Source organism: Motacilla alba, chromosome 15 (assembly GCF_015832195.1).
Source record: "Motacilla alba alba isolate MOTALB_02 chromosome 15, Motacilla_alba_V1.0_pri, whole genome shotgun sequence".
NCBI classification, from domain to species: Eukaryota; Metazoa; Chordata; class Aves; order Passeriformes; family Motacillidae; genus Motacilla; species Motacilla alba.
This window is the reverse complement of record NC_052030.1, coordinates 10,345,740-10,363,741: the sequence shown is the minus strand read 5'-3', so window position 1 is coordinate 10,363,741 and position 18,002 is coordinate 10,345,740. Positions and strand designations below refer to the sequence as shown.

At 48.9% G+C, this 18,002-nt stretch overlaps 1 protein-coding gene and 1 long non-coding RNA gene across 15 annotated transcripts in view; one reads left to right on the top strand and one right to left on the bottom strand.

Moving 5' to 3' along the window:
* ATXN2 (ataxin 2) overlaps positions 1–9,220 on the bottom strand; it is a 49,375-nt gene extending 40,155 nt beyond the window's left edge. For 9 of the 14 annotated variants that reach the window (XM_038152707.1, XM_038152709.1, XM_038152708.1 and 6 more), the window contains exons 1-3: positions 8,960–9,219; positions 2,310–2,346; positions 633–692 (exon numbers count right to left, since the gene is read on the bottom strand). In XM_038152707.1, coding sequence (XP_038008635.1) covers positions 633–692; positions 2,310–2,346; positions 8,960–9,072 — 210 coding nt within the window. In that variant the 5' untranslated portion in view covers positions 9,073–9,219. Of the gene's footprint in view, positions 1–632; positions 693–2,309; positions 2,347–8,959 lie in introns of all 14 variants that reach the window. The other 5 variants (XM_038152712.1, XM_038152715.1, XM_038152713.1 and 2 more) reach the window with 1 other exon arrangement.
* A 257-nt stretch (positions 9,221–9,477) lies between these two features.
* LOC119707458 lies at positions 9,478–13,762 on the top strand. The gene is made up of 3 exons (XR_005258767.1): positions 9,478–10,819; positions 12,125–12,276; positions 13,134–13,762. It is a non-coding gene; the product is annotated as an uncharacterized LOC119707458 (long non-coding RNA).
* Positions 13,763–18,002: the final 4,240 nt, after the last annotated feature.

The window sequence follows — 18,002 nt, the reverse complement described above, 5'->3', positions numbered from 1 at the left end:
TTTTCTAAAACATTTGTTCTTTACATAGGTCCAAAGTGTAAAAATACAATTTTTAGCTAAATTTCCTCATTCAGCATCTGCCCATTTATAAATACACTGCTGTGCTCTGCAAATTCAAATAGCTGGGTGTGTATGGGCAGCTCTGAAGGGATTTAAGACACTCACTGGAGAATATTTGGTTCTCACAAGACTCTTGACCAGTTGGAACACACAAAGGAGGTTTTGTGCAAACCCCAAATCTGTGCCTGTGTGGGTACAAATAAGGATAAAAGCTTATCCTGGCCTCAAGCAGATGTGGGACAGTCTGCCTTGCTTCATTTTGCCATGTCAGGGCTTCCCTAAAAATCTTGGGAGAAAGGTTTTTAATCCCTGCACATGGGCTCATTTTATTTATCCAGAACCTCTCTAAAGACAGGAAATTCAAAATACAACCAGTGCACCTAAGAAATCTGCTGTACCTCTGCAAATCAGAGTTAAGCCTTTCCAAGCCTAAAATTTCTGTGATCCTTTAAAGCTCAACCTTGGTAAAAAAGTGGTTAAAGTTTAATATTCACTCCTTTATATTACAATTATTAGATTAGTTAACAATTCCCTGTCATATAGGAACCATTCTTCCAAATATGATGACTTACAACAACTGATGTGAGTATGTGAACCATTCTCATGTTTGCATAGATGCCATCAAATGAAATCTGAAAAATAAGAAAGCCATCATGAATTGCTGAAGGAATTCCAAAAGCCAGAGCACCCAACCCAACCCAGGCTTTCATCAGTACACAGAAAATCTCAGAAACATTGGGTAAAAATCTTACCCAGGCAAGACACATGGAATGTTTATTTTTAAATATTAATATTAAACATGCCAGGGGAGATTTTCAGAGGGCCTCTGACTTTCCTCTGACCAGTTAAAGATCTAACACCCTCCCAAACAAGCTAAAAATCCCAGGAGAGCCCCTAATGTTCCTCCATTAAGGAAATTCTCTGGCTGGCTGGGTGCAGCTGATAGGCACAGATTTGAGGGATGTCAGCAGGGCTTTGTTTTTAAACAAAAAAAGCCCTGCTGGTTTTAAGAACCATCAAGAGAATAAAGCACTTGCAGTGCTGTAGAAGCAAAAAGGTGTTTTCAGGCCTGCTCAAGCTCAGCCTTTCATCTCCCAGCCCTGATTACCCACATTAACAGCAGCTAAAGCCATCAAATTCTGGAGTGCTAAATTGCCACAAACCCTATTATTAATTTAGCTCAAAGTAACTGAGTGCAGCACCAGGACCTGCAATCCTGACTGGGAGAGCTGGGCAGGTGTCCCCAGGCTGCTGGAGGACACGTTCACCTCAGTGCAGATGTTTTGTTGCCATAGCTGGTATCTCTTTGTGTTTGTAAAACAAGAGATGCTAAAACAGCTCTTGAGATCTCACCATATTCTGGAATTTTTCAACTGACAATGTATTTTTAACTGTCACCCACTTTTCTGGGCTGAACAGACAAGTTTGGGGACACTCCTGTGCTCAGCACTCAGCACACAGCACATGCAGACCAACATTTGGGGATGTTTAGTGTTTGCCTATGACCTTTTCCACCAGTTTTCCTCAAAGCTTCTTCAGTTTTCCTCAAGTGTCTTGGTAACTTCAATAAACATTTACGTAAGCAAATTGCAGCCCTTTTAAATCTTCCTGCTTCTGCTCCATTCCCCAAAATCAGGCATCTTTGAAAACCAGGCCAGCAACAAATTGGCAAATATTTGATTAGTGAAGTTCAAAGATTCACTCTTTCAATCAAGATCCATGAATTTAGCTCTGATAAAATGATGTTCTGCAAGTCAAGCCACATCTTTGCTCCAGTAATACACAGCCTTGAGAACAACTAAAGCTGCACACTGGAGCTACTGAGAACAATGGTTCAGCAATTTTATAGTAAAGCTAAACAAAGTAGTTATTTTTATTTCATTAAATGATGCCTTACTGTCATCTGTTTAAGGGAGAAGCCAACGTTAGAATTTTCAGATAGGAACTAATTCAAAAAGCACTGCCTTAAGTTAAATGTTATTTATATTTACAGCTGTAATTACAAGAAAACGCAGAATATTTATATTAGTGCAGTCAAAAGTTGAAGTGAACCTTCCCCCTCTTCACCCACCCAGAAGACTTAAATCAAAGTGAGATGCTACTATTCAGAAAATTGTATTTCACTCCAAAGTATCCACCCACCACGGTATCCCAAGGCAAAAATGGAGAGAACATTCCAGTATCTGCCATTCTGATAAGCTGCTTCCCCTACCCTGCACTGGCACAAAGAGGAGAAGCCACAAACTCACCGTAGGCTGAGGTGGTCCTTTGCCACTGCTGCGGCCTCTGGAAGAAACACACACATGGCAGATGATTAAAGAGCTGCTGAAACTGCTCCGTTTCCTACCAAGCAAGAATTCCAAACCCATCCTAATTTAGACTCGAGAATGGGCTTGGGAAAAGCAGCATTTCCAGAGAGCAGAGCCTGACAAGGACCCACTGGGTTTATCTCCAACCTGCTGACCAACCAAGGGCCATCAGCAGGCAGGGGGTTACCCGTGATAAATTAAAGGATAAAATGAAGAAAATATTACGTTTATAAAATCAGAGTAAGAATAAAAGAATAATCCTGCAACTAAAGCAAATTCCGAAACTTTATGGCACACAAAGGCAAGATCAAGCTCAAGCCCTACACAGCACAGGGTCCCTTCCTTGAGCCAGGAGGCTCCAAATGTTGTCACCGTGTCAGATTTGGGCCACCCGAACAACTGACCCTGCCACAGGCCACAGAGGAGCCCTGACTGTGAGGCTCCACCTACAGAGCTCATTTCTAACTGCTCTCACAAACCCGGGAATTCTGTCCATTCCCCCAAAAACACCAGCTCCTCCTAATGCCAATCTGTCACTGCGTAGCACTCAGGACACCTGGGGATGCTCAGAACACCCTGCACACTGACAAGGGTCAGTCTGTGCCCTCCACCCCAGGCACCTGAGCCCCAAAGCATCCCTACAGCTAAAAAAGTCCCCAACAGCTCCAATTCCTCAACTCCACTGGTGTGCCTTAATTCTAAGCTCCTCCCTCGTACCAAGAAGTCCTAGTTTCAAATACTCCTTGTAGTGATTTAGATTTGTGTTATGACTTCAGGAGCACTCACTGGAATGTGAGGCAAAAATAAATCTTCTGTTCTATTAAAAAAACCCCTCATTTTTTAAAATAGACTCACCTTACTGACACACAACCATTTCAATAAAGAAGAATCATGTCTGGTATTATCTAAACAACACTGAAATCTAAATCCAAGTGGATGTCAGAGAACCATGGAATGGCTGGGGTTGGAAAGGACCCTAAAGATCCATCCTCACCCCATGGGCAGAGACATCTTCCTCTAGACCAGGCTGCTCAGAGCTCCTGAACACCTTCATTAGATGCCAACTGCATTCAAATGCTTTTAAAAACACCAAGCTGGGGCTGAATACACCCTACCCCCCAAAATAATAGACCCTTATAAAAGAGAGCTCACAGGGTAGTCAAAAAATCAAAGGAACTTCTCTCAGTGAACATAAATAACCCTTCAATAAATTCTGCCGAAATAAGCAAAGCCATCAGAGAGCCATGAAAGGCCCTAATGAGGAAAAAATGAAAAACCACTAAACTATCACCTGACTCATTTCCAACAAGCTTCTGCATCAGAGCTGTGGTCTCAGAGCATCACACACGCTGGGGGCATTGGCTGATGGCAGAACTGCAGGTTTGGGGTGCCCAGCAGGCATTTTCAGGATACTGCAGAGAGCTAATCTCACCCAAAAAAAGCCCTAATGCAAATAACCTTTATTTAACTACCCATCAGCCTTAACTTTCCATAGGGCAGCTTCACAGTGTCAGGCTCGCTCTGGAGCAAATCTCACCATTTACCAAACCTGACATTTGTTAAATGGCCTCTGAGAGAACTGAGGCTTTGTGAACTCGGAACAGCATCTTTGCATAATATTCAGACCTTTCTCTATCTGAAAGTCATTTCATCAGATGTGGAACCCCCACATAAGAGGCACAGCCCAGTTTGATTTGTCCTTCTACTGCAATCAAAAATGTGATCACCATGGTCATTCATAACTTGGGCAAAGTCAAACAATTTTACCAGTTCCACCCGCTGCCCTCACAGATTTTAGAAGATCCTCCTTTTCCTCCATCAGCCACAGATCAAAAGTGAAAGAGTTTCGTGTCTTTGCAAGAGAAACCACTCCCATTTTTAGTGACAAAGTATTCTTAGACCTGAAAATAACTGGGTTGCTAGACTGGGCAGAAAGTTTGGAGTATTCCCTCTAAGCATCAACGCAAGTATTCCAGATTTTCCATCTCTTACCACATTTCCAAAATTACTGTTCCTACCCACTCTTCTTCAAGAAACAAACTGATTGTGCACATCCACATCAGCAAGAAGTCCCAACTTCTACACCAGCCAAAAATTAAAGCAGAAATTCCCTGATCTCTTTACAGATCTGACCTCCTGTTTTCCAGCTACAACTGTTAATCACAAACCATTGGGAAAAAAAAAAAACCCGACACATTCACCAAGATGAAAAAAGAAATATATTTACCACTCCTACCAATGCAACAATTTAGCCAAAATTGTATCTTCTGCTAAAACCAAGGCAATCAACACGAGTTTCAAATTCCAATAGGTAAAGAATCAAGTTCAAAGTATCATTTGACACATTTTGATGCAACATATGAAAAAAAACCCTCAGGACCTTTACGAAAGCTGAAGGTAGATGGATTTTGCCAATGTTTAACATAATTTGGAACAGGAGAATGACACAAAGAAATGGAGGTGGGGGACTCTAGGAAGGCTCAGTGGCAACTTAGCACTGCTACCTAAAACTCCATTTTTATTAGGGTAAATATATGGCAAAATTGAGAAAAAAAAATCATTTTGCATTGCAGATACGTGGTTAAAGGTAAACCTGGGGGAAGGCAGGACAGCCTGTCAAACCCAAGCTGGAAACCCTTTGCTTTGGGGTAGCAAAGTCACAAACTCAGGACAAAGTAACAACTGAGCAAATAAACTCAGCGCCAACCCCTTGGGTCCAGCAGTTACACCCCAAGAAGCAAAGTCTCATCAGGGCCCAAAAGCTGCACTATAAATGTTTTTTCCCAGCAGCAACTTGCACATTTTTTTCTATTTTTATGAGTATTTCCTCAGCATCCCTCACCTCCCTCCTTAATGTTTACATGCCAAGTGGAGTGTTTGTGTAAGCAAAACAAGGTCACGCATTTGTATTTTCCCAGTTAATGCAAGGGAAACAAAGTCATTCCTGGATGGGAAAGAAAGTCTCCAGTTTTCATTCCAGCAGCATCTTCACTTTGAAACTAAGAAATAAATGCAGCCACACTGCAACTAATGTCTGGAGCAGAAATGTAGCTCCAAAGACTTGAATTTAAAGTGTGAATGGATGGTTCTGGAGCACTGACTGACATTGCTGCAGCTTGGAAAACAAATTTACAGGGTACTCTGAAAAACTGTAATGCAGAGAGCTGGCAAAGCTTTTCTTCTAAGGGAGAAATCTGAAGTGCAAGGTTTTATCTCAGTGCAGTGTTTGGCTCTATAAAGTCAAATGAATCGAAGATGTCAAATGAAGATTATGCAAGAAGTCCTGCAGCTTGAATTTCTGTAGTTTTTCTCCCCATACTGACATCAATAATGTCAATTCCTGTCTCCACACAGGGTGACAGCTTCCACAGCATCTGGATATTGAACAACCTGACTCAAGACTGGCTGCCCAGTGCACACCTGGAACCTCTTGATGGGCTTAGTCATTGGTGAACCTTCACAGACACTGCCATGAATCAGTTGTTAAATTTAAAGTTACTCAAAACCAGGGATGTAACAGCACCCTAAAGTGCACTCACAGTGATAAGGAAAGAGGCCTGCGGGTTAAGCAGTCATTCTGCTCAGCAGTTTAGCACATTTGCACTAAAACCCACACAAAGATGTCAGAAGCAACTCAAAACCCTCTGACTGGCACGTGTGAGCAGACCTCCAGAACAGCCACTGCCCTGAAATTCCAGCACCTTGGCACTCAACATTCCCCTTCCCTCCCCTCTGAACAGCATGGGCACCACGCTCTCGAGAAAGGGATGTCAAGGAAAAAGGGAAATAAATGGAGGTAAGAAGTTTGTGTTGTTTTCTTTGGAGACTGAACCATGGGGTGGTTTCACTTTTAGCTTTTTGATGGGAAAAAGCCATTTTAAAAGGACAGGAACTCCGTGTATTCTTACAGGACCCCCAAGCCCAGTTAGGCAAGCAAGTTACCAAAATGAAAAATCCCTTCTGCCACAATTGTAACAAGACAAGAAACATCCAAACCCTGACCCTAAGGTGTTTTGCCTTCAGATAAAATAACAATGGGGAAAAATGAACAAAAAAAAAGGATGGAGATGGAGGAAGGCTGGGATAGATGCAACTTGCAGCCAGAGGACAGCTAACCCTCCGTGCTTGCATAACAGCAAAACTCCACTCAAACACAGAAAGTGGATGTTAGATAATGCTCTGATAGCACAGGGAGCAAGTTTGTGACCAAGTCCACATTTTCCCTAATTACAGCTTGCTGTGCTATTGGCATCTCCCCTGCAGCCCAAGCCCATCTGCCACAGTGCACATTAAACAAACAGCATCTCACTTGGGGCCTCTTTATCATAAAGGTATTAATCCTCCTTTTTTTTTTATCTCAAACACCTTCAAGGATGCCTTCATTTCTGATTTTTTCCCTTTGTCTAAAAGCAATTAATAGGATAGTAAAGAACACTGGTTGCTCACACGGGATTTTACCTTTTCTGATCTGAAATACAGATGTGCAGCAGTGTGAACCCATGGAGACGAGGCAGTGAGCAGAGCTGAGCCTTCCCTCATGAGCAGAGGTAGAAGGACAAGTGCTCAGCCCAATTCTTCCAATAACAAACCCACGGCAGAAAATTAGGCCCAGGACAGTTAATTATCAATGAGTTTTCCACCCAAGCTAAGCTTTCAAGAGCAACTTAGCCATGAAAAGTAACTTTTTTTTTTTCTGCATGGGAGTGTTAGTGCTGCAGGGAAATGAGTTGCTGGGCAGAAAGCTTGGCATAAACTGGAGATGTTTAAGTTTTTATTAAAGAATATAATGCATCAAACTGATACCAAGATGCAGGCCACTTAGATTTTCATTTTTCTGAACAGAAAAGCCACTCAGCTTTTCATTCAAGTGGCCAGATTTACAGCATGAACCATCTTTGAATTTGCACTCCCCAAAAGACCAAGGACAGGTGTAGGGGAAGATCTCTGAAGGTGTTCCATGGGGCTCCAGCAGGGCTGGGACTGTGATTTTACACACCCTCCATTCAGAAATAACTTGAAAAATTAAGAAAGAAAGAACATGAACACCTCTGAGGGAACACATCAGTTGTTCAGCAGCCCCATCAGAACTCCCAAGGATTTCTGAAGTGGAATTTATCCAACACAACCAGAAAGGCAACACTGGTAGGAGAAATCCAGTGGCTTTAATCTTAAACTTGGGAGAGAATTTGAAGCTCACGTGCCCAAACCTATGGGGGCAAGTGCTTGCCATCAGGCTGAATTTCAAAACATAAGCTGGAGGTTTTGTTGCCCTTCACGTTAACCTCTACAGTGCCACTGTGTGTTGGCAGGGACAGAGCCCAGTAAACACCACGTCCCACCTAATGCCATGTGTAAAAACTATTAAATCGGTGCTCTGAGCTGCTGAGGTATTGTTGTTGTTATTTATTTTATCCTTTTCAACCATTCCAAAGCTCTTCCGCTTCCAGTTCCACTGGCGGGGAACAAAGTAAAACCCTATTTCCAGTGATGTCCAACAATGGGGCCACTGTAAATTCTGTTTTATTGCCAGTGCACTAAACCGAGTGGGAATAAACGTCCAGTTGAAGAGGAAGATGAATAAAACTCGAAATGAAACTGCTCTGAGTGACTGTGACCTTCAGAACTGTTAACGTCCTGCTCTGATCGTTTGTTATGACCCCCGCAGCCCCGGAAAAATTCACAGCACTATAGAGTTTATTATTTGAGGGAAAGAAAGAGGGAAAACATGAGTGGATTTGCGTAGCTAACGATCTGAGAGCAGCATCGGGATCAATCTTCCAGAGGCAGCGAGCGTGGGGCGGGGGGGGAGGCGAGGAGAAGGCTCAGCCTCTGCAAGATTCCTGCCCCAAAAATCTGGGAGAAAGCGAGGCCGCGCTTGGAGCCACCATCCAGCGGCGCGGCGCGGCCCGCCTTCCCGCGAGAATTTTATTGCGATTTCCATGATTTAAAAAAAAAAAAAAATCGAATAAAAATACTAAAAAAAAAATAAATTACAAATAATAACGATCCCTAGATATTAAAATAAATTTTAAAATCCATCCCCCCCACCCTCCCCCCCGCCGCCCCGGGTGAGCCGAGGGCGCTGCGCCGCCATCGCGGGGCCGGATCGCCGCCCCCTTCCCCGCCCGGGCCGCCCCCCGGCCCCGCCGCCATCGCTCGCGGCCCTTCCCGCGCCGGCCCCGACACGTGCGGCCCGCGCCCCCCGCTCCCCCCGCTCCCTCCTCAGCAGGCGGGTCACGTCGGCCCGGGGGAAGCGGCGCCCCCCGCCCCGGGCCCCGCGGGGGGCCGAAATGGAGCCTCCGCGCCGTGCCCTCCCCGCGCCTGAAGGGCACCGGCCGCGGCCCGGCCTCGCCCCGGCACTGCGGAACCCCCTCGGCGGGGCCGCGAGCGCCGCGCCCGCCGCCATCGCGGCCCCCGCCCCGGCCCCGCCATGCTGCGGGCCCCGCGCCCCCCCTCCCCGGCCGCCGCCGCCCATGGAGGCCGGTGCGGGGCGAGGGCGGGGGGGAGGGGGGCGGCGGGGGCGGGCGAGCGGCGCCCGCGCCGGGCCCGGGGCCGGAGCCGGGGCCGGTCCCGCGGCACTGCGCACCCACCTGCCCATGTTCTGCCTCCCCGCGGCTGACGGGAGGCCGGGGCCGCCGCCGCCGGGGGGCTTGCGGTTGTTGCCGGCGGGCTGCGCCGCCGCCGCCGCTTGCTTGAGGGACATGGCGAGGAGGGAGGGAGAGCGCCGGGGGTCGCGCCGGGCTGGGTGCGCTCGGCCGGTCCGCGCTGCGCTGGCGGGGCCGGGGCGCCGCTGGCTCGGCCGGTTGCTCCCAAACAGTGCGAGCGGGGCGGAGGGAGCGGAGCGCGGCGCGGAGGGATCCGCGGCGGGGGGGGGGAGGGGGGGGGGCGGGCGGCGGCCGGGCCGCGCCGCGGGGCGAGGGCAGCGGCGGGGCCGGGGGGCGCGGCGGCCACACCCGCGGGCTCGGGGCACCCCCGCGGGGCCGGCGGGGGGCGGCGGGGCCGCGGCGGCGGGCGCGGGGCGGGCGGCGGCGCGGACTCTTTACGGGAAGTCGGAGGGCGCGGCGGCGGTGCTGCGGCGGGTGAAGGGGCGGGGAGGGAGGGGGGGACACGTGAGGCGGCGGCGGCGCGGGACGGCGGCAGCGCCCGCCCGGCCCGGCCGTGAGGCCCCGGCAGGGTCGGGAGAGCCCCCTCGCCCGCTCAGCCCCCTCCGTGCCCGCCGGTGACACCGGGCGGGTCGGCCCCGCACGGTCCCCGCGGGCTGCGCTCCCCGCGCTGCGGGCCCGCAGGCCGCGGCCTGGTGGGGCCCGGCCGCGCTCGCCCCTCCCCGGGCCCCAGCGAGCGGCAGTGGGAGGGCGGCGGGCTCGGCCCGCAGCGCATCGTTCAAAAGAAACCAAGCGTCGAGAGACAACGAAATGGAGGAAAAATGGCCGAGCTGCGAAAGGCCAGTGGGGGACGCCAGGCCCCGCCGAGCCGCGGAGCGGCTGCTGCCCTGATCCGCAGAGAGCCCGAGCCATCGCTGCCAAACACATCCCTGCTCCAGGGGGAAAGCAAGATGGGGCCGGAGGATGGCTGCTTTCCCTGCAGTGCCCCTCCATCTTACAGATTTCGGAGCAGTCAGGGCTTCCCCTCGTAGTAAAGAAATTTAAATTTGCTTTGCGCTGATGGGTAAAATATTTCAGCTGCAGATGCCGGTTCTCCCCTCACTCCGTGTTACCTGTCCACCATCAGCAGGCTCCCTGCAGAAATCCAGGGTGCAGTGGTCGTGTGTGGAACCTGCTTGGTGCAGAGTGGGAATTTCACCAAACCAAAACCCATACGCAAAAATAAAGCCTGGTCTGTCCTATTAAAAAAAAAAAAAATGCACATACAGGATTAGTAAGAGCAGATGCAACTTGAAAACCAAGAGCTAAATTGATTTATAGCCATGGTTACTCAAAATGCTCAGAGTTTAATCTATTCATAGAAATGCTCTAGAAATCCCACAGGATTCCAATGGAATAAAAAGGAGCAGTGCTCTTAGGCAGGCATTATTTATACACCTTGCTCCTAAAGCAACAGCTTTCCCGTGCACTTGGAAGAGTAGTGGGTGGCAGCACACAATGGTAAAAAGATAAAATATTGAACAGCTTCCTTAAATTAGCATTTTCCTTACATTTTACCTTTTGAACTGATTGTTTTGTTTTACCTCACAGGCCCAAGTAACCTTGTGGTTAACACTTTATGAGCTAGATGACAGACCCTACCCAAAATGGGCTCAGCATGAAGAATTGTCCCATTGAAAATACTCTTAACAGAGATGGTGATTTAAAGAAATTTCATTTTTTAATCCTTTCAGTGAACTCACGAGGTGCTTCACTATTTCACAGCCACGGAACTGAGTGAGAAGGACACTGAGGATTTCTGGAGCCCAAGAGTTTCTGTGGGAGACATCAGCACCTGCAGAGCCAAAGGTTACCTACTACTAGCACCAGTTTTGGGAGCATTTACTGTAAGAGCAGGAATCTGGTTCACTGTATGTGATGGGATAAATAAATCCCTAAGAGCAGCTAAGAAAAATCCTTGATATATATTCATGTGAAACCCACTAGCATGAAAAAGCACTTAACCAATATAAGACAATATATAACAATATAGTAGTAGTAATAATAATAATAATAATATTAATAATAATAATAGTTGTAGTAGTATATAGAAGTGTATAAAATATAAGAAATATATAGAGCCCAAAAGAGGCTGCAAAACTGGGCTCTATATATTTCTTATATTTTTATAAACTGGCTGCAAAACCCTGTTGAAGGGTCTGTGCAGGGCCAGAATTGAACTGGAAGATCCTTATGGGTCCCTTTCAACTCAGGATATTCCATGATTCTGTGAACCAGTCTGTCTAGGGTGCTGGTTTATAAGTTGTACAGCTTTGGGCTAGTCCTGAACTTTGAGCAACTTTGTAAAGGAAGTTGTTAATAAAAATCACAAGGAAGTCTGATAAGAGAGTGAGTAGAACCCATCCAGGTCACTTAACGTGGGGATTTTGGAGGATATCACTTCAATGCTTTTCCAGCCTGGAATGTTCACAGCTCACAGCAGTTAGTGACTATTTCTGTGGCTGAAGGTTAAGAACACAAAAGCACCTGCAGCAGCTTGAAGGGGCTGTGGGGCAAAGAGAGAGCCCTTGATAGTCAAGAATGTCAAAAAATACAGAACCGAGTTCCACAGGCAGAGACAGCCTCTAAGACATGATGTGAGCACACTGAAGTACATTTTAGGGTGACATTACATGCTCAGAAAGCAGGGTATGAATAGGCTGGTGTTCACATCCTCAGTAATGACTCAAGAGCAGTTGCAGTTTGACTTGTTTTTCCCTTCAATGTATTCTTTGTTTTCTTAAGGTCTGTTTGGCTTTCGTTGTGCCCTCCCTTTTTTCTTTGTTGAGCATCCTTATAAAAAAGCAGGTTAAAAGTAAATATAGAAGTGCTCATTTAAAATAGCTCCGCAGTGACCACCAGAGAAGCTGCAGGGTGGTTTCCAGTGGCAGCCAGCTTCTCCAGGGACGCTGCTCTTCCTGTGTCTGCAGTGGGAGGGTTCCCCAAATTCCCAGTGTAATGGGGTTCTACTGCTGTTAGGGCACATCATTCCTTTTACTTCTTGAATATGCCTTTCTTGATAGCCCACCATTCCCAATATTTATTATTTTATGGCTTGGTTTTATCAATTTCTCACCTTTTTTTTTTTTTTTTTCTCTTCCCCACCATTTATAGCTGACACTCTGGATGTCAATGATGTGACAAAGAACAGCCAACAGTGAATGTGGTGGTTTAGCTGGAGAAAAATTCAGCATTCAGTCAAGAAAGAAAGGAAACAATTCCTAATGGAGAATCATGTCCCCTTTTGCCTCTCCTGTGGGATCCAGGTTAGAGCTGCTCCTTTCCAGGAGTGCTGTTTCCCTCCAGATGTGTGGCTACGTGTGCAGGCTGCATTTGCATGTGGAGATGAATGAGGCTGATAATAGCAGCACTTAGCAGGAAGTGCCGTGTGATGTAACATTTCCTTGATCTAACCTGCAGTTCGTCTTGTGCTGCCTTCCCTGAGCTACCCGGGGTGATCCTCAACAGCATCCAGCAAGACAAAACACGCCTGGCTACACAGGGGCAGCAGCACAGGCACGGGGGTTTGCTGGTAGCAAAATCAGCTGCTGGAGAAGCTCAGAGAACTGAGCTTTTGCACGCACGTGTTTTGTTTTCCCCGAAGATTTCAGTTCTTCAGTGCCATTATCCACACCCCTCCTCGAAAGGATAAAGCTTTGTGGACAGTGCTGTGAGCACGGGGATCTCCAAACACTTGGAAGGATATTAAGAGAACAAATCAGGTGCTGACACACGGGCAGCGCTTCCCAGAGAGATGCGACGTAGCTCGTCAGCAAAGCTGCCCTCAGTTCTGACTGATGCCACACCCCTGGCCAGACCAGAATTGGTACCACAGCAAAACCAAACCCCAAATTCCAAACCAGCCACGTGGGACAGCTGCTGCCACCTCTGCCTTGCAGTTTTTGATCTGCACTTTCAGTTTTATTGCCTTTTCTTCCCATTCTCAGCCCTGCAGCTCAGGGCATGGCTGATGGATGACCCTGCTGGGCCATGCATCCAGCTGCTTCTCCTGCAACCAACAGGAGATGAAGGGAAATGCTGATGTCCCCGGAGCTCTGGAGGGAGGCACGGAGCTTGTGCACCCATTATTAACTCGAATGACCCTTGCTCTCAATTTCCACAGGCCTTGGACACAACAAGGGCATTTCCTTCCTCACCAGCAAAGCTCCAGGATCCATCTGATGAAGCCATGGCTCTGCAGTGAGTCTTGGGACAGAGCTGCAAACTGGGAGACACCAACCCTGCCCAGCAAAGCACCAAGAAATCACCAGCCAGGCGCTTCTTGCCTTTAGATTTCACATTTTTAGGAAAAGGAGGGGGGGACCCAGCCTGGCTCCTGCTAAGCAGCAGCAGCAGCACACAAAGCAGTCGTTATGCCAAGATTTAGCTGTTAAATCCCTCAAGATCTGGTGCTCACAGAGCATAAACAACCTTTGCCTCCCAGTCTGGCCGAGCTGTACCTCCAGGTTTCCCAGCACAGCCACACAGACCCTCCCATACCCATCCTCTCCCCAGCCCTTTGCTGAGGCTGCCGTGCCAACAAGAAAGCCAGTTGCCATGGCATTTTTTCCCCCTACAGACAGATGTCCATTAAAAACCAAGTCAGCCTCAGGTTTGCTTCACAGAGCAGCTTTCAGTTATTATTACCAGCCTGGCAAGGAATTTCCACTGTAGCCCTTCACCTCAGATGTTTCAATGCACTTTAGGATTAATCCCTGGGGATTAGAAGGAAACTACTACAGAGCAGGCACAGGTATGTTCAAAGGACAAATTTAGGATTATGATTATGGTTTATGTTTTTGGCAGATGACAACCACATGTCTGTGTTTGGAAAGGGTTGAATTTGTTACCTCTGGTGCTCTTTCCCCTGTTCACTGTGCTAAAATCATCAGGCAAATTGGAAGTGAGATGTGAAACATTTCCCTCCTCTGGGATGTCTCACCTGGGGCTCAGATCTGGGATTCTGGCTTCAGGAGGAGCCTCCCTGTCCTGGACAGGGGCATCATCCGAGGCTCCATCCATGGAGAAGGGAAAGCCCAGGCAGCTTCTGTGACCAGGGCCAAGCACTTCCAGCAACCACATGGCTCAAGGAGCAATGTCGTCTTCCTTGGCCACATTTTTATTTAAGAATGGAAAAAGGGATGAATGGATCCCATATTCCCCCTCAGCCCATCCTGGGGAAATGTTGGAAATGTCCCTTGGGGAAAAGCAGAGGAGCGTCCTACTGCAGTGCTGGCAGCACATCCCCAGCATCTCTGCAGGGATGGGTTTGAAGGGAACAGTCAGGTATTTTTATTTGGACTCCAACAGTGCTGAATGTGTGAGAATTAGACACTGAAATTTAACTGTACACTGGAATTAGTTTTCCTTACTTAGCACTGCAGTGCTAGAAATCCTTGGTGATGTTCAGGGAGGGACCTCCTCTCTCACATCTGGCTCTAAACCTGGCAGGGCTTCCTCAGCATTCCTTGTTGAAGCTGTGGCACCTGGGAAACCTCAGCCTTCAGAGATTTTGGAGCCGCCATTGCAGCTCAGAGCCCTGCATCCAGGCTCACGGGGGGTTTCCACTGGAGCTTGGATCTTTGAGGGAGCCAAGTGCCACAATTCCAGCTGCAGGATTGACAGCTCCTCGTGGCTCTGGGAAGCAGCAGGGGCTGAGCACACCCTGGGTGCAGGGTCCCAAGGGAGCACTCCCTTCCAGGCTCTCAGTCACTTCCCAAGGCGACACATTTGGATTTCTCTTCTCGGTTACAGCAAGAACAGCTGCAAATATGATCAAAAATATCTAATCCTCTTAACTGCTTCTGCAGTTTGACTCGATCACTGCAGAGGAAAATGCTGTGATTGCAGAGTGCTGCCTGAATTCCCACGTAAGCCTCGGCTTTTACACCATTGATCGTTCCTCCACATTGATTTTTTGGAAGGAGGAGAAAGTGTTTGGCTCCTTGTGATGAAACTGAGGGGGTTTTTCAGGAAGGGTTGGAGGCCAGGAGCTCCCAGATCCCAGGGCAGCACCTGGCTCTTGGTGCTCCTTCACTGAACAAGCAGAATCCAACTGGGATTTGTTCTTCACCAGAAACCAGAGCACGTTTGAAAGCTGCCAAGGAGAATTGCTTGGGAAAAGTCCTCTTTGCTCCTTGTGCAAGCCCTGCACTTGCAGAGGGAAACTCTTGGCACAGCTGTGCTTGGACAAAACCATCCAGCTTCCCCTCCAGCTGCAGCAGCATCCCTGTGTCCTGTGAATAACTGTGGATAACTCCAGCTCACCCATCTCACTTGGCCACATCTCCCACTCAGCTCCTCCAGCTCTCACAACTGGGACTCCACACAGACCACGGATCCCAGCCAACAGCACCAGGAGTTTCTCCAGCCTAAGTTAATTCTGTTGGGCTAAGATTTCCAGTAGTGCAGAGGAATTGTTCTGGGAGATCTAATCCTGGTGTAGATGCTAAAAGGATTTGTTGTGGGTTTGGTTTAGTTTTACAGAGCTCTGACACGCAGATCATGAAGATGCTTTGGAACCTCTTTCACGCCTGTAAGTGGGGGTCTCCCAGCACCCCAAAGAGGAGCCTTTCCCAAGAGGAAACCCTGCTTAAACCTCTCTGCTGTGCCTGGCAAGAGGCTCTTCTTCCCCAAAGAATGTCCCACATCAGTGGACATTGTGATAAATATCACAAACAGCACATAAATGAGGGAAGAGGAGGCTGGGAGGCAGAGGCCTCTAAATTGTTGTCAAAAACATCATCTTTGCATCCAGGAGACCAAGGTATGTCCCACACTGACATTGTCCTCCAAGGCCATTGCCACCACATAGGGACACAGAAAACAGGCAAAGAAACCAGCTCATTGCAGTCAGTCTCCAGGAAAAATCAGCACAACCAGAATCTCAGGCTGGGAATAAAGCATGTGCTTAACACAGCTCATCCTCACCCACTGCCCTCGGGCCCACAAACCCAGAGAACCTCTCCAACCACCAAACCAGCAAATTACTGAACCTGCAAAGACCAAAATCTCAGTTTCCTGGTGAGTTCAGAGCTCAGCTCCCAGCAGCAGCAGCAAAGCTTTCCACGGCTTCGCAGCCTCAGCACAGCTCAGGAAACCCTCCCCAAAGAGCCCCCACCTACCCCAGCTCCAGCTCAGCAGCAGTCCCCCAGGTGCAGCAGCTTTGGAGGAGCTGTTGGCCCTGAAGAAGGTTCAACAGGGCCCAATTTCCTGGTGGGGAAGTAAACATTGTTCTCCCGGAGGTGTTTGATGTTTTTAACCAGCTTGGGATGGAAGGAGTTTGACTCTCCAGCTCCCTGGGAGAAGGTGGAAGGAAACCATGCGAGTGTGTTGAGGTTTGTTGTCTAACTCAATTAACCAATTACTTCCAGGTCAAGAAGGGGCAAAGCTATAACTGCTCTCGCTGCTATAAATAATGTTTGCTCAGGGGTGGTGCAGGGGCAGGAAGCTGGAGGTGTGGGGTTTTTGCTGGAATGAAAGCAAATATCTCTGATTGCTTCCTGCTCCCAGCAAACCTGTCCCTGTTTTACTGTTGCTCCTTGGATTCTGGGGTGAACCCAAGCACAATTCTTGCCTTGGGAAATGTGTGCAGGAATTCAGGCTGGGGGAGGAATACACAAATATCCCTCCTGTGCTGCAAAACACATCCCAAACACTGCTGGCTGTCCTGGTGTGGGATCTCCTTTGGAGCAGCTGGATGAGTTTACCTTCAAAACGAAGTTATTAGACCAAAAAAATGCCCATTTATGTAAAAAAAAAAGGGGGGGGGAGGTTTTGGGGAAATGGATGTGAATTTCTCAGAGCTCAAGGGAAAACAGACAAGTCAGTTGCTGCAGATCAAGGCAGGAATTTTCCAGTGGGCCTTAGGGAATTGGGCTTCAGGGGAAAGGTAAAGGGTGTGGGGGAGCAGAGTAGCCCCTTGGAGGGCATGGCCATGGGGGGCTGCAGCTCAGACAGATGGACACCTGTGGATCTTTGCCTCGAGGGCACTCCGTGTGCACTGCTCACAGCACCATGCAAGGTTTTCCTTGGGCACAAGCCAGAGATGCCGCCTCACCCAGGACTTTAGCTTCCCTACAGAATGGTGACATGGAGGGGATTAATTGGTATTAAGGGACAGGTTCTTCCCAAGGGACAAAAAATGAACGGAACCCTAGAACCAGAAACAGCAATGTCAGGTGTGTCACCCCAAACTGCCAACCCAGCTTTGCCATGGCTCAGGTGGAACATTCCCATCATGGAGCAGGGACAGTCCAGCCCTGGGCCCCAGCTCACCCCCAGCTGCCCAAAACTTCCCTCCCAAGCAGGGGAGCAGAGCCCTCTGTCCCTGCCTTCCCCTCAGCCTTGGAGCCGCCTCTCCCTGCGCTCGCTCGGGAGCAGCTGCTGGGTGAATCATCGCAGCATCCTCCAGATCTGCCAAGCTCTGCTGGCTGGGACCCTGCTCCAGCTGGGCTTCTCCCTGGCCCCTGCAACGCCACAGCCTCTGCTGCAGCTCCTGCCCACCTTCTCTCCTGGCAGCTGGGTGCTGTCCCCACGCTGGTGACAGCAGAGGCTCCAGGTCACCATCCTGCCCCTGCTCACAGCATCACTTTGGTGTCCCACTCCCTCCCTGCCAGGAGGTGAAGCAGGGACCTTTTCCAGAGGGAACAGCAGGATCCAGGGAAGTTCCAGCACGTGCTGCCACCAGCAGTGCTCTGGGGAGAGCAGGTCCCTCATTTCTTGCTCCTGCCGGAACATCTCTCTGCTATTCCACGGAGCCCACGTGGCTGTGTCCTACAGCTCCCTGGGAGACCACCCAGCACAGCCAGCACACCCCTGTTCATCTGGAGAAAGGTGTGTCCCTTCCAGGATTTCCAAATAAAAAAAGTCTATCTCAAGGGTTGTAACCGCAGCAGGAGCTCGGCCAATCTCAGCTGTCCAGTGCTGGCGAGTTCCACGCTGCTGCAGCCTCCTGCTGTGGGGACACTGAGTCACAGCCAGGGCTGACCTG